Source organism: Danio rerio, chromosome 10 (genome assembly GCF_049306965.1).
Source record: "Danio rerio strain Tuebingen ecotype United States chromosome 10, GRCz12tu, whole genome shotgun sequence".
NCBI classification, from domain to species: Eukaryota; Metazoa; Chordata; class Actinopteri; order Cypriniformes; family Danionidae; genus Danio; species Danio rerio.
In genome coordinates this window covers 12,246,816-12,273,450 of record NC_133185.1, presented here as the reverse complement: position 1 = coordinate 12,273,450, position 26,635 = coordinate 12,246,816, and the positions used below count along the sequence as shown (strand labels likewise).

At 37.3% G+C, this 26,635-nt stretch overlaps 1 protein-coding gene across 2 annotated transcripts in view; it reads left to right on the top strand.

The window, feature by feature from the left end:
- adamts6 (ADAM metallopeptidase with thrombospondin type 1 motif, 6) overlaps positions 1-26,099 on the top strand; it is a 175,890-nt gene extending 149,791 nt beyond the window's left edge. Inside the window, exons 21-26 of one of the 2 annotated variants that reach the window (XM_017358010.3) lie at positions 2,972-3,110; positions 4,773-4,902; positions 9,590-9,794; positions 9,885-10,061; positions 17,264-17,420; positions 20,788-26,099. In XM_017358010.3, the coding sequence (XP_017213499.1) occupies positions 2,972-3,110; positions 4,773-4,902; positions 9,590-9,794; positions 9,885-10,061; positions 17,264-17,420; positions 20,788-20,897 (918 nt within the window). In that variant the 3' untranslated portion in view covers positions 20,898-26,099. Of the gene's footprint in view, positions 1-2,971; positions 3,111-4,772; positions 4,903-9,589; positions 9,795-9,884; positions 10,062-17,263; positions 17,421-20,787 lie in introns of those variants that run through there. The other variant, XR_012386164.1, reaches the window with a different exon arrangement.
- Positions 26,100-26,635: the final 536 nt, after the last annotated feature.

Genomic DNA, 26,635 nt, shown 5'->3' with positions numbered 1-26,635 from the left:
GTGCTTATATGCTGAGATAATTGCAGATGCCGCACACCTGCGCAAGCTTACGCTGCCAATTAATTTCATTCATTGGCCCGTTCAATACTCTCCAGACAAGCGGCTTCTGATCCGAATCCTCCCATCGTGGATTTCATCCACTTATGGCACTGAAGTTCCCCAACCGAAGGGGAACTGATTTTTTCACCATATTAGACCTGTCAGGATACAAAATTTCTGTACTGAAATTTTAAAAAAACATCCATTTCCTGTTAACATTTAAGGCACAGTTGATGGCATTCTTAAACAGCTCTGATTTGCTATTGTGTTCACATGCTCAACAGAAATTACTGTAATTGGCCTTGAAGGTCATCAGTTTACCGCACTTCACCGAGTGCAAACTCATTGGAGAAGTATACTTAATGTATTGACTGATCTTCATGGCTTTAAAACACTCTAATGTCCGTGTATCTGTGATAGTAATCTGTGAAGAGCGGTGAACTGATGACCTTCACATCCAATCAGTCATTTCTGTTGAGCACTGGTGAAAACTATGGCAAATCAGCAGTGTTTAAAAGCACGCTCAGCAGCGCTTTAATGTTAGCAGGAAATGGATGATTTTAAAATTTCAGTACTGGGACAACAATATTACAGACAACACAAGGGTGTGCTACATAGAACTACATAGTTTTATCACTCAGAAGAAGCAGAGAAGCGTCCTCATGGTGTTTACCTGGTGCCATGACCTGAAGCCTAGGAGGACACTTTAGCATATATGACTCCTAAAGAGATTGTGATTTTGTTTGATGCCGAATATGCTTTTAGTTGTTTAAATAAATCTTAACTGAATAATATTAAGGTGATGTTTACACCATATCTGCATTTTGAAATCGCAGCCTTGCTTCTGTTTTTTTTAATGGTGGCTGCATAAAATAAGCATATTGGTTATTTTTTATTTTAACATCACATGAAGGTTTATTTTTACCTTATGTAAATATTTAATAAAAAATCAATTATCGCAAACATTGTGTTTTTTTTTTCATTGAAATAAAAGATGTATTTTTTCATCACCAATCAAGCAGCATCAGGCTTTCTTCAGTCATTAAGACTATAAAAACATATTTTTGGCCTTGATATTAAATGTTAAAATATTTTGTTTCATGAAATGACATAAATACATAGCATGAAAAGTTCAGCCAATATTTGTACAGTTAAGGCCTTTCTTTTGAGTTATTTTTAGATCATAAACTCTCATATAGTAAATTTGTCTTTTGTAAAGTCACAGTATTGACATTGTAGAGCAAGCCTGTATTTTGAATGTGCAGTTTGAAATTGTTTGGCTCCTTCTAAATAAAGTCCACATCTGTGTACAAACCTCACATGAACTCTAGCTAGCGGTTTCAGAGTTAACTGTTATATATGTTTGCACTAAAAACCTCTGTCTGGCCAAAAGCGAATGCTCGTGCGCACATGTTTTAGCACGCACGCGCGCACGTGTGCGTGTGTTTTCATTCTGAAAAGCCCCGTCTCTGCAACCACAAACGCTTTCGCCTGGACAAAAGTGCTGGAAATACCAGGCCTGGTCGCAGCACCGCTGGAAAACATACAAGTGGCCAATACACCACAAGCCATTCCTCTGGTTAACATGGCTTTCCAATTTATAACACACACACAATTACGGCTCTCTGACTAAGTCATTCAGAAATAAAGCTGATGTGATATGCTAAATATGTGCTCGTTCAAGCTGAACTGAGGTTGGGCTCATCCAAAAAAATCTCGTCTTAATGATTTGATTGCTCTATTCCATGCATTTTTAAGACCTCAGTATTTATGTTTTTGTCACTGATCCAAGACCAACTTCATCTGCCAAAATCCTTGGTGGAGACCATGGAGATCTAAAATACCTGGAGAAATTACCATTCATCTCATAGACAGTTGCTGGTTTTTATATCTAACCTCAAAAGTGTGCAAGCTGCATCTTTATTTGCTCATTTAAATCCACAGATTTATTTTTTAAATTGTTTTGGCCAGTCACTTGCCATAAATAGTCCACAGTGTCCACAATAAAATATATAAGGAATAATTGATGATGGACCATTAAATTATTAGAAAATAGTGCACGCCTGAGGTGGTACACAATGCATACAAATGCAGATGCAAAGAGTTATGACAGCAAAAAAACATCTCTGTGTAGGTTTTTGTTTTATATGTTTCTAAAATATGACAGAGTTCAGTAATATAAAAACAAGCAAGAGTGCAATTTTTACCAAAAATCATCACAAGTCTGATTTGCAAATGTAAAAATGATCTTTTAAACTATAGCATTTTAACAATACCAACAAATAATATTGAGCATGTTACATTTATTTTTTTTTTTGCCAATGAAGATCCTTTAGATCAAACATTTATGCTTCTCATTTGTGTATTTTTCTCCTGAATGAAGCTTTATTTGAATGAATCAAATGAGCCATTGATTTAATGATCAGTTCATAAAAACAGTCACTTGCTTTGCTTTGTTTCTACAACCACTTTTTATGAATCGTTTAAATTAATAAGTCAATGAATTACTCTTCACGAAAGTGGCTTGTCTCTTTCTGTTAGTTTTAGAAACAGGCCTAAACCAGAAAAAGCAAACACAAAAACACACTTAGCAAAATAATATTTGATTATTAGAATCAAGAAATAATACAGAGAAAAGGTTTTGTCAGTATTGCACAGCCATTGTGCACATTTTGTCCTTGCAATATTTAATCAGAAAAACATTTCTCTCTTCAACAAAATCTCTTTGTTGATGTAACTTATGAGATAAACCAGCCGCAAACAATAATGATCCAATAAGGTCCCAATAGACAAAATCAGTTCCCATCTAAGGTTTTTTTTTGTCTTGTTCAAGAAGTTGTTTCACTCACATATTAAAACAAAACTTTAGTTTCTGGATGATTTAAGCATGTAAATTAACTACAAAGTAGTAAATCTAGTGCTTTCGTCACAGGTGTTACTACAGGAACAAAACCTGGGCATTCAGTACAAGTTCAATGTGCCCATCCAGCGTACAGGAAGTGGGGACAACGAAGTGGGCTTCTCCTGGCACCATCTGCCCTGGTCTGAGTGCTCTGCTACATGTGCAGGAGGTGAGAACATCTGTCAAACCTACTGACCAATAATGAAGAAATGTGTATTTACTCAATCCTGAGTTCACAAGAGGAGTATCAACTCTGATTCTTGGATGACAAATCATTTGAATTAATCATTCATTCATTTTCTTTTCAGCTTAGTCCCTTAAATAATCCGGGGTCGACACAGCGGAATGAACCGCAATCCAGCACATGTTTAATGCAGCGGATGCCTTTCCAGCTGCAACCCATCTCTGAGAAACATTTATACACACTTATTCAGTCCATATTTTAAACACTATTTAAATTACTTTTGTGTCCATTTGAAACCGCTGCTTTTTGCAAATCTGTGCTGCAGTCATCTTTTTTTTATTAGCAATAAAATACGACAAAAAGATGCATTTTAACTGACATTATATGATTATGGTCTATCAGTTCTACTGCTAAGGTACAAGTTGTTCAGTGAGCAGCGAGACTGCGTCTTATTTCAACATCTGAATGTCGTAACCACATGTAAATGTGAGCCCTCACCTCAAATATGACCAGACTGTTCAGGCGTCCCCGAAATTAATGGCTTTCTTACAACAATAAATAGTTTTTCTCTCTGCTTTTTTCAAGCACGGCCATTGAAAACATTCAAAGTACTTGTTATATTTCACCAAAAAATGCAAACATCGCAGGCTAGTCCATGGAGGGTTTTCTCCAAGCTCCGCGAACTTGACCTCATTTGTTGCTCAATTCATTTAAACACATTTTTAAGTTTATATGGAAATTCCCCAGGGCAACACTTATGTCATTTGTGAAATTTGCTTATTAATACAACTCACGGCTGTTTTGTTGGCAAGCCACACGCAGAGCGTTTAAACACCGAGTGAACGGCAATAAAAATCTGTAATATTCTTTTAAAAATGATTCGTGATTCACACCGCTACAGACTCTTGGATTTCATTCCTGCTTTTTTTTTCAAACTCCCATTAAATTTCAATGATGCCGTCATTATTATTGTGATCGTTATGTGCAAGAACAATGATAACGGTCTTACATCATGAACTGATGTCATAAATTTGCACATTTACCCCCTAGTTAGCTTTCGATGAATCAAAACGGTATTAGCGAAATCTCTTTTCTTTGAATCTGGAAAGGGGTCATCCATCGGAGTATTTCGGTTACCCAGTCAAGAATGCCGTACTGGCAGCTATTAGATCCACCTCACAAGGTGGCCTTGTGTGCTAGCCAAGCTTGGCATAAACCGGCTTAACTGGAGGCTAATGTCTTTCCTTATAGGCCCTAAAGAGCCCAATTGCCTCTAGTGCTCAGAATACAGCATATGCACAACTCTGCCATTACTGTGGTAATGCTCACTTTTCACAATCAAGAGCCAAAGAAAAGATTGGCTTCTCTGTAAAAGTCATTCACTAAGACACTCACTTCAACCGAGGCATTTACACACCTAGATATAATATTGAGGGGAAAATAATATGGCCTCCGTGCTCAGTCCACACAGAGTGCTCTGTCAGCAAGTGCACCGCTAGAGAAGAGGCACAGAACTAGTTTTACCTTAGAGACCCTCGCCGACCCCACAGAACTTTGAGCATGAGCTGTTAAAGTGTTGAAAACCGTCTCTCAGCTGAAAGCGCAGGGCAGATGAATGAAGTGATGTTTTATTGTCTTTTCTTGTAGGCTCGCAGAAGCAGGAGGTGGTGTGTAAAAGACTAGATGACAATTCGGTGGTCCAAAACAGCTACTGCGATCAGGACAGCAAACCGCCGGGGAACCAGAGAAGGTGTAACACTGAACCATGCCCTCCAGAGTGAGTATTATTATATTTATATAATAAAGTGAGTATTATATACAAATCTGAGGTGTATTGGGGGAAAAGGGTTGATATCCGCCTGTTAAGTCGTGACGTATTGGTGACGAATGGAATACTGTTTCCTGGTCCAAGCCGTTATTCATTTGAATTGAAAAAATATTTGTTTATGACCTCTTTTTACTCATATCACATAATAAAGTGAGTTTGTTTTATATAAAATCATGGTGTGTGCACCAGTCTCTGGGCTTGCTGTATCACAAACACCAAAATTTTAACAATTTATAAAACATTATTCACTTTCTGGCCATCAGATATTAGGCATGGATATATGTATTGCGATCACGATTTTCAAAAGTATTACATCGCTTTATAAAAATTTATTATTACCATTTGATGAGCCTTCTTGTGCAGTTTGATATAGTGATTGGACCTGAAAGCCACTTCACGTGACGTCACACTTAACAAGTGGATACAGCAAAATGAACCTATTTTAATATTTACTCACCATCATGTTAATTTAAACTTGTAAGACGTTGGTTCATCTGCAGAACAAAAATATAGTTTTAATGAAATCTGAGAGTTTTTTTTGTCCCTTCATCGATTGTCTGTTTACAAAAGAAAATATAAATACATTAGAATTTGAATCAGAATCCTCAGAAAAAAGTTCTTGCTGAAGCTCAAAAGTGTCACATCCTGTGCTGTAAAGTGTGATGATGTACTTTACTTAAAATTCTGTGAATAATTTACTAAATTAAATATAATATATAAAATGATAAAACCATATAAATCATACACTGTAAAACCCAAAAAGTTAAGGTAACTTAAAACCATTTGAGGAAATCGATTGCAACAAACCATTTAAGTTCAAAAACTAATCCTAATGAGCACTGTGAACTTAATCTATTTGAGTAAACGAAGCAACTTGAGCACAGTAAAACCCAAAAAATGAAGAGAACTCAAACCAACTGAGTACTGCAAAACTCAATAATTTAAGTCAACTCAAACCGTTTGAGAAAACCAATTGCTACAAACCATTAGAGTTAAAAACTAATCTATATGAGTTCTGTGAACTTACTTAATTTAAGTTGAAGTAATGATGTATTTAATTAACTCATTACCTTTAACACTGAGTTCAAAACTCTTTTTAAATAGTAGAGTAGAATTAACGTTCAGTACATTTTAAGTTAACTGTTTTGATAAAGCTGACTGTTGGGTTTTTACAGTGTATATAATGATCACGTCTAGTCGAAAAGCATGAATTTAACTGTTCAACTCCTACTGTATCCCCATAGGTTAAGGTTAGACTTAGGAATAGGAAATGTGTCAGGGTTAGTATCTAATTGTTACCTTGTTTTTGTAATTATTATTAGTAGTTTATAGTATGTATATGCACCTGTGGACTGTAAAAAAACGCTACTATTTAATTTAAGTTATCTTTTTATGCTTTTAACTTTTGAAGAGTTTTTAGTGGATAGGATTTAAGCAGAAGGACAGAAATATCTCAGGTATGGATATTGATTCTTAAAGAGTAAACTCACAATAAAGTGGCATTACATATAAGAGTAATTTTGCATTCTTGCTGCCCTGAAAAAAAGCTCTTTCAATACCCGGTATTAGGCTGCGACTGGTGATTTGGGGGCCCCTAATATATAAAATATGAAGTGGAATGTATTTATATTTTGACAGCCCCATTAGTGAATAACCTGATTTTTTATGCTGTCTTGTTAACACATTATTCAACATGACAAACAGCTATCAAAATGTCTTTCTCGTGTCTTGACTGGTTATGAGACATGTATGGAAAAGATTTATCGCATTAGAGAGTTAAATTTGTCTGCTTTATAAATTGGATTAAAATATCTTTAAATTAATTTAATAATGTTGGAAAAAAGTCCCATGAATTCTGAGGTAAAATATATATGCAGTTATCTAAACATTTAACTTCTACTCAAAGCTTTGCTCTCTTTGCCAGCCTATGACAATAAAAAACTTTAAAACACAGACATTTCACTCTTTGATGAGCCTTATCAAAACATTACATATCTGCCCAGCGATAAAAAGCACAAAGGGCCACAACCCATAATGTTTAGTTTGTCTTCATAGCACCTCAGCAATAAAGAGCTTCTTTGAAGACAATTTAAAAACTAAGCAACATGATTTATTTCTTCATATGTTGCCTATTTTCATTTAGACTCCAGTGCCAAAATCCTAAAGGCGTCCAAAAAAGTATGAGTGATCACCTGCGTTTAATTGTATTGGCTAGCGGAGTTTATGAACCCTCAAGGGACAATATCCATAAACGTGTGGAGTGTTCGTGTGTGCGGCGGCCAGACGCACTTAGCGCTCGTTTTCAATGGGGCAAGCAGCTGAGCAAAGTTCACTTGTGTCTGCAAATTTGAAACTGGAAGGAGAAATTAAATGGTTTTGGCCTCTGTGCTTTTGCATCTTGCCAGAGGAGGGTTTAGTGAACCTGAACCCTGAGATGGGCATCGCTAATAACATAATCTAAAATCTATTTCCATCTCCACTTGATGTCAGAGGAATGCGCTCCGTGGCCCGGAAAGGGTCAAAATGATCATTAGAGAACACCCTGTTGTTTTTGGGGAGGTAATTTCTCTCTAATGATCTCGCTGATACTGACAGATGTTATTTCATTAATATTTTATTTTCGGCTTTATTTTGCTTGTAGTGTTTCATAAGGCACATTGTTCATGGCTTTATCAGAGCATCACCAAGAGAATGCAAACAAACCGCTCAAAACCTAATTCAGCCGTAACAAATGATATAAAGAGGCGTCCTGTATTCCACAGCCCAGCTGAAGTGTAGGATTGAATTTGCCAGAAATGAAGAAAGATTGAACGCAAATTTGGCTATGTTGTTACCATTGTGTGTTCGAAGACGCTGAACATTATCACAGTGTATTTGCTGGTCCAAATAGCTGAATGTGAGTGCAAATAGGAGTTTGGTGAGTAAATAAAATAGCGTTTCAGGCCATTTATGCCTAATGTTTATTTTTTCTGTAATTTAAACCTACTGTGTGGTAAGATACTATTTGTATTTAGCCCCTGAAACTTGGTTATAAAAAAAAATCAAAATCAAAATTATGATGGCTTTATTCATGATTGGATTTTATTGAGAGATTGTAAATGAGGGTGTGAGTCACACAATAGTTATAGTCACTGCAGTGAAAAACCTATTTGTTATATATACAGTTAAAGTCACATTTATTAGTCCCCTTGTTTATTTTATTTTCCCCAATTTCTGTTTAACGGAGAGAAGATTGTTTTCAACACATTTCTAAACATAATAGTTTTAATAAGTTATCTCTAATAACTTATTTATTTTATCTTTGCCATGATGACAGTAAATAATATTTGACTAGACATTTTTCGAAACACTTCCATACAGCTTAAAGTGACATTTAAAGGCTTAACTAGGTTAACTAGGCAGGTTAGGGTAATTAGGCAAGTTATTGTATAACGATGGTTTGTTCTGTAGACTATCAAAAATATATATAGCTTAAAGTGACTAATAATTTTGTCCTTAAAATGGTGTTTAAAATTTTTTTTAAAATTGCTATTATCTAGCCGGAAAAAAAACAAATAACACTTTCTCCAGAAGAAAAAAATATTATCAGACATACTGTGAAAATTTCCTTGCTCTGTTAAACATCATTTGGGAAATAGTTAAAAAAAAAAAAAATTATTCAAAGGGGGGGCTAATAATTTTGACTTTAACTGTATGTATACAGTGTTGGGAATACATACTTTTGAAAGTAATGCATTACAATATTGAATAATTCCCAAAACAAGTAACTAGTTGTGTAACTTAGTTACCTTTTATGGTAAGTAATGTACATTACAGTACATTACACGTGATCTTTTTATTATTCCAATATGCTGATTTGATGCTTTTTTTAATCATACTTGATTAAAAATACTTCATTACCAGTATTGAAAACAGTTGAAAACAGAAAACATTCAAATAATATTTTTTTGCATTATTTGATGAATAGAAAAATGTAAGCATTTCCTAAAATAGCGGTATTGTATGTATATATTTACTAAATGAAATGCTAATTCCAGGCGGTGTGGTGGCTCAATGGTTAGCACAGTCACCTCAAAGCAAAGAGGTCACTGGTTGGAGCCCCAGCTGGGTCAGTTGACATTTCTGTGTGGAGCATGTTCTCCCCATGTTTGCGTGGGTTTCCTCCAGGTGCTTCTGTTTCCCCCACAGTCCAAAGACCTGCGCTATAGGTGAATTGAATAAATTAAATTGTTGTGTGAATTAGTTTGTATATATGTTTCCCAGTACTGGGTTGCACCTGGAAGAGCATCCACAGTGTAAAACATATGCTGAATAAGTTGGTGGTTCATTCTGCTGTGGTGACCCCTGATAAATAAAGAGACTAAGCAGAAGGAAAAATGAATGAATGAATGAATGAATGAATGAATGAATGAATGAATGAATGAATGAAATGGTAATTCCCAAGCCACACCACCGCCACTACCAAAAACAACTATCATTTGAATGTTTGTATATATTTGTGTATGCTACTGTATGTACAAAAACAAATATCTGAAATACTATTTTTCAAAATGCAGTTCTAACATGATTCAGATTGACAATTTTTTAGACGTTTTTGTGTGTGAAAAAGTTAATTCTATACCATGTTGTATTCCAGATGGTTTATCGGCGACTGGTCAGAATGTGGAAAAACCTGTGATGGAGGGATCCGGACACGTACTGTTCTGTGTATCCGTAAAATCAACCCTGCCGAAGAGGAGACACTGGAAGACAGCCACTGTCTGACTCATCGACCAATAGAACAAGAGTCTTGCAACAACCAGTCCTGCCCACCTCAGTGGGTGACGCTGGATTGGTCAGAGGTGACTTCATTTATTTCTTCATCCTCTTGTATAAACAATCACTTTATTCGAAGATGTTTTATTATTAATTTGTTGTGTTTTTTTCTATAGTGCACTCCGAAATGTGGTCCTGGTTTCAAGCATCGTATTGTCCTGTGTAAAAGCAGTGACCTGACCAAAACCTTCCCAGCAGCTCTCTGTTCTGACCATAGCAAACCTCCGGTCCGCATTCGCTGCAGCCTCGGCCGGTGTCCTCCACCACGCTGGATCCCTGGAGAATGGGGACAGGTATGAGCTTACATTTCATCCACACTGATCTCTCTGTTTGTCCTCTGGGTTTACCCATGTGTCCAGCAATACAATTTTAATCATGTAAAATATAATACAATTTTCAGTTAGGTTTAGATAAGGACTCTGGGCAGCCATTTTACTATTTCAATTTTTTTAGCTTTATGAAACTGCTTTATTTGTACTGCTATGAGTCCTGCTGGTAGATTTGGTAATGAATGCAGGGAAGGAATTGCATGTTTAACATTTACATCTGCCATGTTGCTATATGAGGTTAAACTGCTGCTGTAGAAAAACACCACCAAACCATGACACTTATGGAGTTAACTTGTTAACAAAGGTTCGCCGTTGGAACCACACCTCACTTTGTCTCTTTAATTAATCACCTTCTGCCTAAAACTTATTTAAGGCAGACCAGTTCTCTAGCACAGTTCTTCTCATTCTCTCGAACCCACCCTACCTCCCTCTATTTCCTTGTGTCCCAATAACAATCCTATAACCTTCTCTCCACTCCTATATTGAATCGCGGGGTCCAATCAATCTACCAAAATATTAGAGACGATACCCCCACTCTGAGTCTTTGGGCATTATCGTAGGACGCCCGATCATTCTACCTACCTACCTGTTCACTGTTTATCCCTTTACTTCCCTTCAATTTTCTGAAATGTTGAGACACAATGGGAAGATACAGATCCTCAGTTCAGAGCTGAGCTAGATAGTTTGTCTGCAAGTTAAATAAGGATTAAAAAACAATTAAGAAAGTGTCACCAGTTTCCAGATTAACACCAATAACTGGTAGGCCCCATTCACATAAATATTGATATTTGCACATTCGTCCACATGCCAACAATAAAAATAATAATAATAATAACAACAACAACAACAACAACAAACAACAACAACAGTTGCGTGTCTAGCTCCGCTTTTTTGTACCTTTTTGCTGTGCTAGGTACCCTTTGCAAAGGGTAGGCAAAAAGTGGTACGGTACAGTTTGCTTCTTAACCTTTTGACAGTGAAAAAAGCCATAAAAGCGTATTGAACTGTACCGTACCAAAATACTGAGTGGAAATGGGCCATTAGGGAGGCCAAACAGAAGGGAATTAAAGAAGTCTAAACGGGATGTGACTAAACTATGAACAAGAATGGCAGTTGAATGAGGTGTAAGTGGAGTGCAGTAACAGGGGACTGAAACCAAAACTTTTTAAAAACTCCTGCCAAGTGTGTTGTCGTATGGAGATTTTGTGTCATGATATTAATATTATAAATAATATAATTTAATAAACATATATTAGCTTTCAGTTAAATTTAAATTATACCTCTTAATTCTACCCAGCATTTTTTAGAGTAAACGTGAGTTGTTTTGTTTTTACATAAATATATGTGTTATACTGAACGACTATAAAATATTTCCCATATGTTGACTTACAGTATATTGATGGAAATGATTAAACATTAAAATAGACTGTTTATTTTAATATGCTAGCTACATATATAAAAGCCACTTTTGTGAATTTAATTTGATGCAGAACATCTTTGACCCACATACTGTACATCTCATTGCTTGTGAAGCTTTCACGTCGACTGTAAAACACAAGTCTTTAAATGTAAGTATTTCAAGTGCCTTTATGATTTAGTAGAAATTTTTCAGACCAGGAATTGCGGTGTAGTACATCTGTACAGACAAAGGCTTGAGCGAAGACTGTTTTAATACAGCATGAAAAAGGCCATGTGTTTGGTTGACGTCAACAGAATTTACACTCGCATGATAAACGAGGGCCTCTGGAAAGCCAGTGACGTGTGTTTTCATGAGTGACAGCGAATATAACAGCCCAAGAGTGTGTAAGTGGTAGTAATATCATCCAGATTGTTTGAAGTTTATCTCTGCAGTAGACATGGTTTTCTGTCAATGCCAGAAATATGTTTTTAAAAAGACAAAACATATCAGTCTCAGACCGATCCTGTGGTTTCTTCCTTTAAAATAAGAAAACTATCAGAATAACTGTGGTAGCTCATAGTTTTTTTTTTTTCCACAAAATGCCCGATAAACAAAATTGTTACTGCTGATTTAAAGGTAATGTAAATTGGATGAATTTTAAAATCTAAATAAATTTTTAACAAAAACAAATTTCGGCTATGAACCAGCTAAACCACATGATGTCCTACATCACCCACCATTAAAGGAACTAAATATAAGAATGTCCTTGTGTTATTTACATTTGCCAATGTGTGACCGGCATTAACGACATTAAACAACAAGATCATCTACGTCATTCTACATTGTCTGTGAAACCCTCTTGTCTAGCTTTAGTTGAATTTAAATGATTTTTTAGACAGGGAGAATAATAAAAAGCATGATATATAGCCCCTTTAAAGGATTTTTTTTCACCCAAAAATGAAAATTCTGTTATTAATTACTTGCCCTCATGTCGTTCCAACCCCCTAAGATGTTACTTTGTCATCTGAACACAAGATATTATAAACGGTCCTGAGATGTTTAAACCAAAAGTTTTCTCAACATTCCATGTGATTTCAGTGGTTCAACTATAATCATAAAAAGCTCCAAGAACACTTTTGTGCTCCAAAAAATTTTTTTAAATAAATTTGTTTTCTCTTCCAGTTCTGGTCAGTGTGTGCATCTACTACTCTACGTGACAAAAGTCTTGTTGCCTATCCAAGTTTTAGGAACAACAAATAATAACTTGACTTCTAGTTGCTTATATGAAAGGCCTCTAGATTACGCTTTTTTTAACCAAAATAAAATATGATTATGCCTTGATTTTTAAATATTTAATTAGGACTTTAGGATCTGACTTTGCTTAGACAAAAGTCTTATCACTTAAAATACAGTAGAAATAATGTACTGTATAAAATATAAAGTCATGGTGCAGTGGAAAAAGAATTTATATTGTGTATGACTCCCATGAGCTTGGACGACTGCGTCCATACATCTCTGCAATGACTCAAATAACTTCAACTTAACTTATTAAAAGTACTCTCTAATGGCAAAGAAAGCGTTCATGCAGGACTACCAGAGTTCATTAAGATTCTTTAAATTCATCTTCAATGCCTCCTTCTTCATCTTATCTTACCTCAGACGTCAGTAATGTTCATGTCTGGTGACTGGACTGGCCAATCCTGGAACAATGCTTGACCTATTTTGCTTTTAGGAACGTTGATGTGGAGGCTAAAGTATAAGGAACGCTATCCTGCTGAAGAATTTGCCCTCTCCTGTGGTTTGTAATTTAATGTGGAGCACAAATGTCCTGATACCTCAGGCTGTTGATGTTGCCATACACACTGCAGATCTCTTGCATGCCCCCATTCTGAATGTAACCCCAAATCATGATTTTTCCTTCACCAAACTTGACTGATTTCTGTGACAATCTTGGGTCCATGTGGGTTCCAATAGGTCTCCTGCAATATTTGTGATGATTGGGATGCAGTTCAACAAATGATTAATCTGAAAAATATACCTAACTTTTTCAAGTGATCAAGTAGAAGTCAAGTTGTTTGTTGCTCTTACAACTGGTATTGACAACAAGACTTTTATCAGGTAGTGTAGTATCGGCAATAGAGCATATTTCTCCATATTGCCAGAAGTTAGCACAAACCATAATTTGACAAATAAGACAATGACAAACAAAGTAATTAATAACAGAATTTTCATTTTTGGATGATCTAACCCTTTAAGATTTAAACAACACAATTAACAGAAGCATTTTCCCTACTAGTCTGAATGAGAATTGTTGTTTAGAATATAAGTAAAAGCAGAAGAGTGAAATGTTGAAAGGTTTTTGTATTTGGCCTGATGACATTTGATGTCCTCGACAACTTTTAAAGTACCATTTAACTACACATTACCAACAGCTCTTGAAGCAACATTGTATGAGTGGTGTATTTTTCTATATGGTAGAATAAAACATTTAAGTGTATTGAGCTTGTATTAACCGCACACCTTATGGTATTTCAGGCATTTAACCAAAAACCCATTGACTTTAATGCAGTGGGTCTGTAAGTATTTCAAAATTTTGAAAGAAGTAGTTAAAAATTATGTGAATATATGAAAAAAATAATCGAAATCCAGACTTAACCATCATCCTGAATGAAAGCGTCAACTCCTGTTGTACGGTTTTCGCCATTCCATGACTCCTGCAGTGATCTGGGACTAGCATAATGGAGTGGCTGTTGAAGGGAGCCATGGGCCAAAAGGTCGCTGGTTCAAATCCCACTTAAGGCGCTCACTGACATATCCCGTCTGTCAGGGGCTCGTGCTCTAATAAAGTCTGTTTAATATAGAGGGGATGAAATGGGAAGGCTGCTGGAAACTCATCTGAGACGTCCTCACTCCCAGTCCCGTGAGGGGTCCTTCACTGTGGGCCTTACACGTGTTTATGACTAAATCCCCATCAGATCCTTGTCTTGGCATGCGACGTCAGCTTTTCTGTGGCATTCACACTCGGCGCTGCAGTAGAGTGACTAATGAGCTAAATTTGTGTATTGTATTGGGTTGCTAGGTTACTCTTCAGTTTTTCCATTGAATCACTGTGCTACATCACGGTGGAGGACTACTGGAATACGTCTCCGTTTAACTTCAGACAGTCGCAATTTACTCCCTCGAGCAACGTCGAGACCTCTAATGTAGAACAGCTGACAGTAGTCAGAGATTCAATTAAACTATTACAATGACATTCCGCAAGTAGCTCTAGCCCCTTAGTTTTGGAAGTCTGAGATTGGGCCAGAATTCACAAGCATGCCACAGACCGCCTGATGCACACTGCACATAAAATGCCAGGAGTTCACTGAATTCAGTTATTCCAGTCTGATTGGTTGGCAATGGACTGGTATTTCATAACTATTGTATTTCTGCTTCTTAGTGTTTTCATATAAATGTGCAACTAAGTTTAATTTTGATGGTCCCATTTAGTCATTCTGTTGGCTATTGCTTTGCAGCCACATGTCAGCTAGCAGTCATTAGAGTATTACTAGACCATCAGCTTTATGTCTGCTAATCATTTATTTGGATGGTTCTACAGTAACTTCTCAAGTAAGTCAATGCATTTGAACACAAACATGTTCCAATGACAGCTGAAATTCAGATGCAAAAATATTTAGACCACATTTCCACATGGAATCACCATGCAGTGTCATTGTTCAGATTACAAGCTGTCAGTCAGTAAAGAGGTACTGCCATTTATCACCTGGCATTACATGAGTTCAAAAGAGTCTCTATTGGCCAATTCTGTGTGACAATTCTCTAGGTTAAAAAAACCCTGTTATAAACACAATGTATTTCAATTTAGGAAACATATAAAATAATTTGGACCAGAAGCTTTTGTTGTAGAGGTTCTTTTTCTGCTGGAGATACTGTTGCTCTTGTAGTGATAATTGGATTTATCAAATATTAAAATCAATATTTAGGTATTGATATTAATATTGATATTTTAGCCTCACGTGGGGGCACCAATTAATGTAGAAATAACAGATAAATAACTCCTTTTTAACGGGGCACCAGACAGCTTTCCACTGTCAAAATAATTAACAATAAAATATTGTTAGTTAAATTATACAAATGAGGAGTTTATTATCTGGCCAAATCTGAAGGATAATGAGATCGTTTGACTTTTAAAAGCCTTTTTCTGTATTATCAACACAAGGAAGACACAATTGTAATAAAGGTGTATTTATTAACAAAATTGTAATCAAGGGTAACTACAATCACTAAATGTACAATAAATGAAGTGTATAGGCAAGTGATGAAGGTGATTAAGTTAAGGTAAGGTAACCTTATTCTACAATAACAAAGAACAGAGGAAGTTTTTGTTATTAATGAATATCAGTTATAAACATCTAATTCATTAGAATATTTTATACTGAAACACACTATGCCAAGGTCTAATTTAGAGGGTTGGAAAGTGGAATATTTTTGTTTCTGCCTTTGATGCAGTGGATGGAAGAAGTTGGATCTTCCTGCAGATCTTGAAGCATGAAATGAGCAGACTTGGCTCTCCTAAACTTTGAGTGGAAGAAATCTGTAGTTTCTGGAACATGCAGACTGAAGATTTCTGGAAGTGGTGGTTCGATGTCTGAAACACGCCGACTTCTTTATCCTTGAGCATAGAAATCTGTATCTTCTGGAACACGCAGAAAACTGAGATTTCTGGAGGTGGTGGTCTGATGTCGGGGACACACCGACGTCTTTATCCTTGTGCGTAGAAATCTGTATATTCTGGAACACGCAGAAGTTGAAGATTTCTGGAGGTGGTGGTTCAATGTCGGGGACACGCCGACGTCTTTCTGAAGGTAGAGTTCCTGGAAATTTGGGACACGCAGATTTCAGGAGGTGGTGGTCCTGAAGCTATGGTTTCAGACGCCTTGGAAAAAGCACTGTGAATCCAATTACCAAATCCTTGCTGGAACACGCAGCAAAAGTTCTGATGTCTAGAACAGAACCCCGCAAACCACCATGAACCACACTTTGACCACACTTTTTACCACACACTTTGACCACACTTTTTGTTTGAGAGAATGTCTTTTAATACTATCTCTGGAAGGCGAGATTGAAGGATGTCACCTTTCAAATCCACCATTGTGATTGGATGATCCTGTGAGTTGGTCACTGGGAGGTGTCATCCATAATGTAGCCTGCATTTGCGTAGTCATAGTCCACTGGTTAACTATTATAAAATTTAAGAGTCTTTAATATTTTCCTATGCATAATTCACTTTCCAAACCACATCTAATTTACCCAAGGCATTATTTGCAATATATAGAGTCTAAACATCACCATGTAATGTTGATCTTTAACCAAGCACTTATATATAAACCTTAATAAGCAAAGTTTCATACAATCGGTAGTTGACAAATATATTGGGTTAATGTAAATATGACCCTGAAAGAGTTGTGCGTTACCAGCCACAAACCTCACCGCACATCACTGGAGCACACATGAACATTTCACTTTGGGTCAGAACTTTGTATATCAGATTTGTTTGCCTTCAAATGCTGGATAAATCATCATTGGATGCTACATTTCACTTTAATGAACCAGTTCCTTTTTAAGTCAATATTTCTTGGCTAGAATGTGGTACTAAAATATTACTTGTTGCAAAATAAATTACTTGATTGTAATATCCCTACATCACATAATTCTGAAATATGGGTTACACGCTGTCCTAACAGCTCATTGTGTGTGTGTTTTACAGTGCTCTGCTCAGTGTGGACTAGGACAGCAGATGCGAACAGTTCAGTGTTTGTCTTACACGGGACAGCCCTCAAGCGAATGTCTGGACTCACTGCGGCCCAACACTATGCAGCAGTGTGAAAGCAAGTGTGATTCCACACCCATCTCTGGTGGCGACGGTAAGCCAATTACCTATTTGCTAATTCCTCATTGCTTACAATGATGACTTATAAGTGCTTCATATGAGCTGCATGTGGCTTTGATCACAGTGTTGACATTTGCAAAGTCTGCAGACTCTGCATTTAATTTTGAATTAACAAAGGATTATATTGTTCTTGTCTTGCCTGTTATTAACTTCCTCTGTTTGGAATCAAGGCGGGATGCTATTTAAGCAATTCTGGATTCAATAAAAGATCTGTGACTCTTGTGAGATGAAACCCTATTCAGATTTCTTCACCGGTCAAGCAGCTTTAGGTTATCTCTCCTAATGGACCTTAATGGGATTAGTTGAATCTTAATCAACAGCAGTGATGGAATGTTTACTTTCATTGTCGTCAGCTATGGCAGTTTAAAGTCTCTAATAAGGAAGACACGATAAATGAGAGCGGGCCGGTTAGCGGCCATGCTAATGCAGATGGCCGTCTGCCTGTGCTGTGGATCAGGTCGTTCTCTCGTTTTATGCTTAGATGCTGTAATTACCATAAGAGGCTCGTGTCCAGGCCCTGAGTCATGGCCTTTTTTGGAGGAGAACTCGATTTTGGCCTTGACTCAAAGAAAGTCTATTAGCTTTTCAATGCTACAGGGTCGTGCAAGATATAAAACCCCCATTGGGCCCCATCGAAAATTTAATTGGTACTTTATCCAGTCCCTGGTCAGAAATCCAACAAAATTACTTTTCGTTATGCATTTCAAAAATCAAGGATGCGACCAACAATCTGTATTCAATATGCATTGTCATGACTGTTTCCATAGATGTGCTTTGATTTAATGTGCTATAAAAAACAGTCAGGATAAATAGAGCATGTGACAAAGTTTATGAGTTATATTTCAAGCATCATATAACCAGCTCTAAATCAGGGCTGTCCAATCCTGCTTCTTGAAGGCCAGCATCCCACAGATTTGAGCTGCAACCAGCTTTAGCCCACTTGCTTTGGGAGTTTCTAATGAGGCCCTGTCCCAAATGGCACTCTGAACCAAAGTGGTCAAGACATTTGTGATGCCATTTCTATGACTGTCAGATAGAAGTCTGCTTGGAGGCAGTTTCAATGCAGTTTTAGCAAAATCCACAAAAAAAAGATGTTTCTGTACACACTTCTGAAAGCTAATATGTCAAATGGCAAACCCTACAGTCTCATGGACTTAACTATTCTACGTTTTCAAGTGCACTTTAAGTGTGCTATTTGGGACAGAGCCTGAAGACCATGACTGTATTTAAAACCACTCTCTATACATAACCCTATAGCACCTTAATTTTTCCTTCTAATAATCCACTAATATAGTTCACTTGAAGGGGTGAATGAACATAAGTAAGTAAATTAGGACCATCATTTTTAGAGTTTATCTTTTGTGGAAGCTGGCATATGTAAACTTTAATTAAACCATTTAATATTCATTTAAATAAAGCAAGTCTTCTGGCAAGACGTGAGATCATTTAATCACCCTTGAAAAAAGTAGATATATTTAAGTACTGTATATTGGAAACATGAAGCCATTAACTTAAAAATAAAAAATACAATTCTTTGAAAGTCAGTGATTACAGGATTCCAACATTCTTTAAAATATCTTATTTTTCTTCAACAGTACAAAAAAAACATTAAAATGGTTTGGATAATATCAAGGGTGAGTACTTGATGATAAAATACCTTTTTTGTATCAGATATTGCATGATAATAATAGCAAATTTGGCATGCTGTCCCAGAAGAACCCTGCTAGGAGATAATTGAGCCCAGGGATCCCGCTTAGTAATTGATAATATAAGGGGGTACAAGATCAGGTAATTCTCGAGATCTCCCCTTGGTAAAGGAGGAAAGGGAGAGACAGGGTGGATGGGGGATTCTTCAAAAAACGGAGATGAGAGAGTAATGCTAGTCAGGCTATGTATAGTGAGTTTGGAATGATTTGATTGGCTTACAGATGAAAAAACAGCCGCCATCAATCAAATCACATGCTCCTCTCGAAATTAGTTTCAAGAGTTCACACTTTGGCATGCTGTCCTGGGAGAGAACCCTGAGCTCGGAGATAATTGAGCCCAGGGCTCCCGCCTGGTAAATAAGCATATAAGAGGGTCTGAGATCAGGTAAGTCTCTAGAGCTCTCCCTGGTAAAGGGAGGAAAAGGAGGAGAGATGGGGTGGAAGGAGGGATTCTTCCTAAATGAAGACAATGTAGTAGGGCAAATTCTGTCTATTGTTGTAAGCTTGAATCAATATTATTGGAATATTGCTGATTACAGATGATATAATGTGCTCCTCTCAAAATTAGTTTGAAACTTCATTTGGTGGAAATGTGTCATGCTACGTACATCTGATATTGTGGACAAAATGTAACAATATGTAGGACATGTAGACATGGAATGAACATCACTTGTAAAACCCAACATCTGGTGTCATAAGCATGAGGACAGTGAGGAGGAGATTTGTATGGGCTATTTATTATCATCTTTGTGATGAAGATGACAAATTATCAGTCTTTTCACTGGCGTTCCCTTTAGCTAGTGTATAAAATCTTGAGCCACTCACCCCTGCACTGATTACTGCTTGGATACACGCAGACATCTGAAATACGACCCCAAAAGGCTGTCCACAGAGGAAATGTCAAGATACTTTTCATTAAAAACGCTGTGAAATATGAAGTGAAATGAAAAATGAAATGACTAGAACTTTCAAGACAGTCAATATTGAAGTGTAATGAAAGGCTAATTTTGAAAGGGGGGCATGTTAAAAGAGGTATGCTTAATATTGTAGTATAGCTTCCCCAAAATTGTTGTAATTGCAATTGTAGATTCAACAGCCTTTGGGTTCCAAATCAAACCCTAAGTCATTGTTCCACATAGATTTGCTTATCATTTAAAGCAGTGGTTCCCAAACACATTGCTGGAGGACCCCCACTGCACATATTTTATGTCTATTTGTCTCTCACACTCATTTTGGTTTTTGTAGTTTTTACTAATCAGCTGATGAGTGTACATGGTGTGCTTAGTTAAAGAGTCTTGCAAAATGTGCAGTGTTGGGTGCACTCCAGGAATGTGGTTGTTTTAAAAGAATACTTTTGCTATGAGTACTTACCTTCATGTCTTTATAAAGGTTTTTTTTTTTTTTTAATGGAATGCAAAGGGTGAATCCGTAATGCTGAATTTAGCTGTCTATGTCTATTTTATGGCATTATAAGACAAGACATGATACATGTTGTATTAAGCACTTCATGCATTATTCTGATTTTGGAGCTTGACAGACCAAAGTTAAAATCATCTTTTGTGTTCCACTGAAGCAAACAAGTCACAAGCCTTTTTGTGTCTTTTCTCATTCCACCATTTTATTTTCTTCCCCCAGAGTGCAAAGACGTAAATAAGGTGGCATATTGCCCACTGGTGCTGAAGTTCAAGTTCTGCAGCCGTGCGTACTTCAGGCAGATGTGCTGCAAGACGTGCCAAGGACACTGACCCTGTGGAGAGAAGCAGAGACAGATGCTGCAACAATGAAAGAGAGAGAACACTGGCAGAGAGGAAAGCAGACCAGTGTTGTACGAGTCAACACTGGGCATGGAGAAGGAAGGCTTTCTCTTGCTCATCAAAACACACACACACACACACACAACTGCTTTTAGCCCTGTGGAAGGCAAACCACTGCTCAGCACTGCGCTGACACCTGTTTTATTTTCACTTCTGTGAAGTGGGAATGTATAAAATGATCATTATTGTTGTTATTTTTATAATAATGATAATAATTGCTATTGGTTATTATTATTATCAATGTCTTTCTGTTGTTATAATCCAAAGTGCTGGATACAACACTCACAGAAGTAAAATGGCAAAGGTTTACTTCAAGGCACTCACCTATAGGAAATCGGGCCATTGATATTGCTCTGGGTCTTGAATATATACTCCTTTCACAGCTCTGTAGGCAACTCTGCATTTGAACCAACAATGGTTGCTCACACAGGCAGCATTGGATGAAGTGAAAGTCATTGGTCAATTTAAGACACTATGAGTATCAAAGACTGTTGATGGGAGACCTCAAACAATTGTAAAGATTCTTAGCAATGAACTGAACAATTGCTTGGTGACCACAATGTAATTTACAAAATGTAAATAATTGGATATCTTCAGCCCTGGAGAGCCACAGTCATGGAGGGTTGCATTACAACCCTAATCAAACAAAGGGTTAATCAAACAAATTAAGATCTAAGACAGAGGTCACCAAACTTGGTGTCCTGCAGAGTTTAGCTCCAACTTGCCTCAACACACCTGCCTGGAAGTTATAAGTACATTACATTTGATTTTTAAAAGTATAGACCTAGGGTCTCCAACTGCTCCTGAAGAGTTAAGTTCCTTCATTGTTCAGTTCTTACCTGGTTGTAATTTCCTCAAATCCCTGGACACATTGATGGTTCAGGCGCGTTTGACTCGGATGGATCTAAGAATAAGCAGTTAGAGACCGCTGGTACAGATCAAGGTTGTCTAAAGGCCTGGTCATACTACTACATGCACAGCTATGTCCGTGGAGCTTTTAAACTATGCTCAACTGTGTATGAGTGGGTTTCACATATGCACAGTCGCATTGAGTGGAATGATCTGTTTGAAGCCTAAAACACTTCTGATGACAAAAACTCTCAAAGGTATGTACATTGTTCTGGAAAGTGGATGATTAAAGTATAAGTACTCGATCCTGCTTTATGAGAATTCTGTCCTACAGAGCTCCAACTTCCACAAAAACACTTGTATGGAAGATTCCATTAATCCTGAAGTTTTTGATTGACTAGTACAGGTGCGTTAAGTTGAGGTTAGAGCTCTGAAAAACAGTGATCTTCTGTGACAGTAGTCACCAAGCTTGTTCCTGGAGTTTAGCTCCAACCCTAATCAAACACACCTGAACAAGCAAATCAGGATCTTACTGGGTAGGTTGAAACTTCTAGGCAGGTGTGCTTAGGCAAGTTAGAGCTAAACTCTGCTGGGACACCAGCTTTAAGATTCGTAACCCCTGCTCTGGGAGATGGGTTGGACAGCCCTGGGATAGATGGCTAGAGCAAATGTTTATCCAACTATTTGAATGGCGCTATACAACATAAAACATGGTTTTGTTGAAATCAAAAACTTGAAAATTCTGCATTTATTCTTTCGCCAGGTATTCTTTCATTTTTATCCAAAGCAGCTTACATTGCATATAAGGTTTGCAATCCTTGTATGCAATGTAAGTCCAGGCTCCACAATCTATAGTTGACAACTCCAGTTGTTATACTTTTGACAACTTAAAAAATAAGATAAAGACCCAAGGGATAAAGACATACAAGGCTGTTCAACTTGGTTTTGGTGCTGAATTTTTACAACAGAAAACTCAATTAGGGCTTTAGAGTCCAGATGTTCAGCTGAGTTAGCCACCTGTTTTGCTGAGCTGAATCACATGACCACAGGCCAAAGAATTCCACCATTGTCTGACACTCAAACAAGGCCTGAAAATCAGATCAGTTCCAAAGGGACGTTTCTACTATTGTGTCTCCAGAATTATTGTAGACACCAGAGGGTCATTAATTGTGATTCTGACGTGATTCTGCTTTATGGATGCGTATTCTGCTTTAAATTCTGGGTTTCTGACATCTATGCGTCTGTTCCGGGGCCTGAAGTGTTCCAGGCGCAATAATTTTCATATAAAATTCGTGCTGCAGCAACACTCTGCCACATTATCAGCAGTGTATGCAGACAATTCATCAGCACGGGAATGACTTGCTTGGCGATCTCCAGGTCTGTGACGTTGATGCATTAGTAAAGTTAAGTGAAGGGCCAGTGCCTGGGTAACCTGCCAGACCCCGCAGATCCGGTCTGCCATTGACTACCTCCAAAACACCCCCTCTTCCTACTTCCCTGAGATTGCAGTGCTTCCAGCCCACACTCTTAAACCCTCCACACTTAATGGTGCTTTTTCCCCTCAGTGGAGGACTGTTTGTTCCACTGCCTTTCTTCTGTTCATCTTTTGAGTGGGCGGCTCTTCTGGCCCCATGGTGCTATAAGACCTTAATGCATTTTGGGTATGCAATCAAAGGAACTGACAGAAAACCAAGAATACTTCAGCTCTGTTCCAAGTCATAGCCCCCCCATCCCCCCTACCTAGATCAGCTTTTTAAAACATCATACACTCTCAGAAATAAAGGTATGCAAGCTGTCACTGGGGTAGTACCTTTTCAAAAAGTACAAATTTCTACCTAAAAGGTCCATATTAATACATCAAGGGTACATATTAGTACCTAAAAAGTACAAATTTGTTCCTCATAAAACCTTTAGGTAATAATACATACTTTTGAGGTACCAATATGGACCCTTTAAGTACAAATGTGCACCTTTTGAAAATGTACCACCCCAGTGACAGCTTGCATACCTTTATTTCTGAGGGTATAGGTATTTCTGCTGTGTTACAGAAAGTGTGCTATATTATTGACACTAGAATCAGCGTAAAACATATAAAAATACTGTTTAATCTAGTACTCATGTGCTGTGCATTTTTTAAGCTTGCTAGACTATTGCATTACATGCTTAGCAACATGCTAATATCAATCTCTACCAGAATCAATTTAAAGTCTATTTTCCTGTGCACTTTATGATTGCTATGTATGTGGCATGTGTTGTTGTCTACATAGAATATACTAGATCAGTCAGTTTATTCAGTTCTGTTTTCATTAAAATGCTGTTTTAGGCCTGAAACAATATGCTACAATAATCACACACACTCACCGGCCACTTTAATAGGTAGTACTAGTACCAGGTTGGACCCCCTTTTGCCTTTAGAACTGCCCTTATCCTTCGTGGCATAGATTCAACAAGGTACTAGAAATAATCCTCAGAGATTTTGGTCTGTATTGACATGATAGCATCACACAGTTGCTGCAGATTTGCTGCACATCCATGATGCGAATCTCCCTTTCCACCTTATCCCAAAGGTGCTCTATTGGAATCAGATATGGTGACTGTGGAGACCATTTGAGTACAGTGAACTCATGTCATGTTCAAGAAAGCAGTCTGAGAAGATTCACACTTTATGACATGGCGCGTTATCTTGATAAAAGTAGCCATCAGATGATGGGTACATTTGGGTCATAAAGGGATAGACATGGTCAGCAACAATATTCAGGTAAACTGTGTCGATGACATGATGCTCAATTCGTACTAATGGCCCCAAAGTGTGCCAAGAAAATATCCCCCACACCATTAAACCACCACCACCAGCCTGAACTGTTGATTTAAGGCAGAATGGATCCATGCTTTCATGTTGTTGATGCCAAATTCTGACTCTACTATTCGAATGTCGCAGCAGAAATTGAGACTCATCAGACCAAGCAACGTTTTCCAATCTTCTATGGCCCAATTTTGGTGAGCCTGTACTAATTGTTGCCTCAGTATCCTGTACTTACCTGACAGGAGTTGCACCCGGTGTGGTATTCTGCTGCTGTAGCCCATCCGCCTGAAGGTTCGATGTGTTGTGCATTTAGTGATGCTCTTCTGCAGACCTGTTGTAACAAGTGGTTATTTAAGTTCTTTTTTAGACCATTCCCGGTAAAACCCAGAGAAGAGGCTGTGTATGCCATAGACAGAAAAGCAGTTTGCTATGTTTTGGAACAGAGCTTATTTTAATATCTTTTCTTTCTGTCCTTTTACCTCACACTGGTTTAAGTGTGTATGTAAACATTCCACCAACTACATACAGTACTGCATTTTGCCATGCCATCCATGACTTTTTCAGGCTCTCTTAGCCAAGGGAACATCAAATGATTGAGCATCCCTCAAAAATAAATGTTACTTTTTGTAATGAGACACAATAGATAAATGAAATGTTGAGGGATTGTGGGACCGTTTTATGTGTTTATTCATTCAACCATTCTACTTTTGCTGCTGCTACTCATTTGTGGCCACAAATACAACATTAAAGGGTTATGTATTGTTATTATATGTTAAAACTGGGATTATTCGACAGTGAACAATGAACGGCAAAACCGTCATGCTGAGCATCCTGATATTGTACTTTGTAAAATCCTAAGGCTTGAAGTACAAGTTTACTGGCTTTGGGACACGGACTCTCATTAAGACACTCAATGAAACTGGTACTGATCGCTGTGAACTGTGTCTTTGAATGTGACATCGTTTAACATGTACCTATAGAAGAGAGTTTTGCATTTTTGTAAATAGTTGCTTACATTTTAAATTCAGTATTAGTAATGTTGGTACACTGTTACTAATTTTTTTCATTTGTAAATTATATGCTAATTTATTGCCATGTGTCACTTGTCTTATGTATGTTTCACTGCATGCGAACTGAAATATAGTATAGTGAAAATGATGCAGTGGAATAACACCCCTCACAATCTTGTTTTAGTCTTGGTAAAATGTGAGTTTGAATGTGTCTTCTTTGCTACTAGAGCGCTCTTAAATCTACATCAGAATGCTTCTGTGTGAGTCTGTGCATTTGAGTGTATGTTGGTATGATATTACTGCACTGTTTCTTGAGGGCCAGTGCTCACAAAAATAATAATAATGAATAATGGTGTCAAAGGGTAAGAAAAAATATCTCCATAGTAACTTTAACATTCTCAGTCCTTTGGCTTGTACCCTTGGTGAATCGTACAGTATGTAATGGATCCTGAATAAATTGACTATAAAAGGGTTGTGTTTGCTTAGATTTTCTTTTTCTTTGGTCTCCTGCAAAATGCTTAAGTACAGTATACTAAATGAGTTTACTGCCTGAGAATAGCAGGCTAATTCATTAAATGGATCCCAAAAGGAAAACGTTGTCATTTACTCACCCTCAAGTCTTTCCAAAACCAAATACTTTTTTTTTCTTCTGTTGAGAAGATATGCAAAATAAAGGCATGTTATAGGAATACTTGTCAATGGAAATCAGTGAACCGAGATTGGTGACCCTTGCTTTAAGGTGCTACATGAGGTTCAATGCTTCTAATTAATAAAGGAGAACAAAAGTCAGGTTTCTAAGCTGAAAACTCCATTAATTTTCTTCCCATTGAAACAGTAACTGATAAACCATCAAACACAGGCCTGCTTTGAGGTTGCAAAATGATTTTTACTACATGGCTCTCTGGAATACTTGGTTCTGATTGGTAAACCAGAAAGAAGGGCTTTATTCTGTGAAGCCACCTTGATTTACATGATCCCACTTATTACATGGATACCACAAAACATGC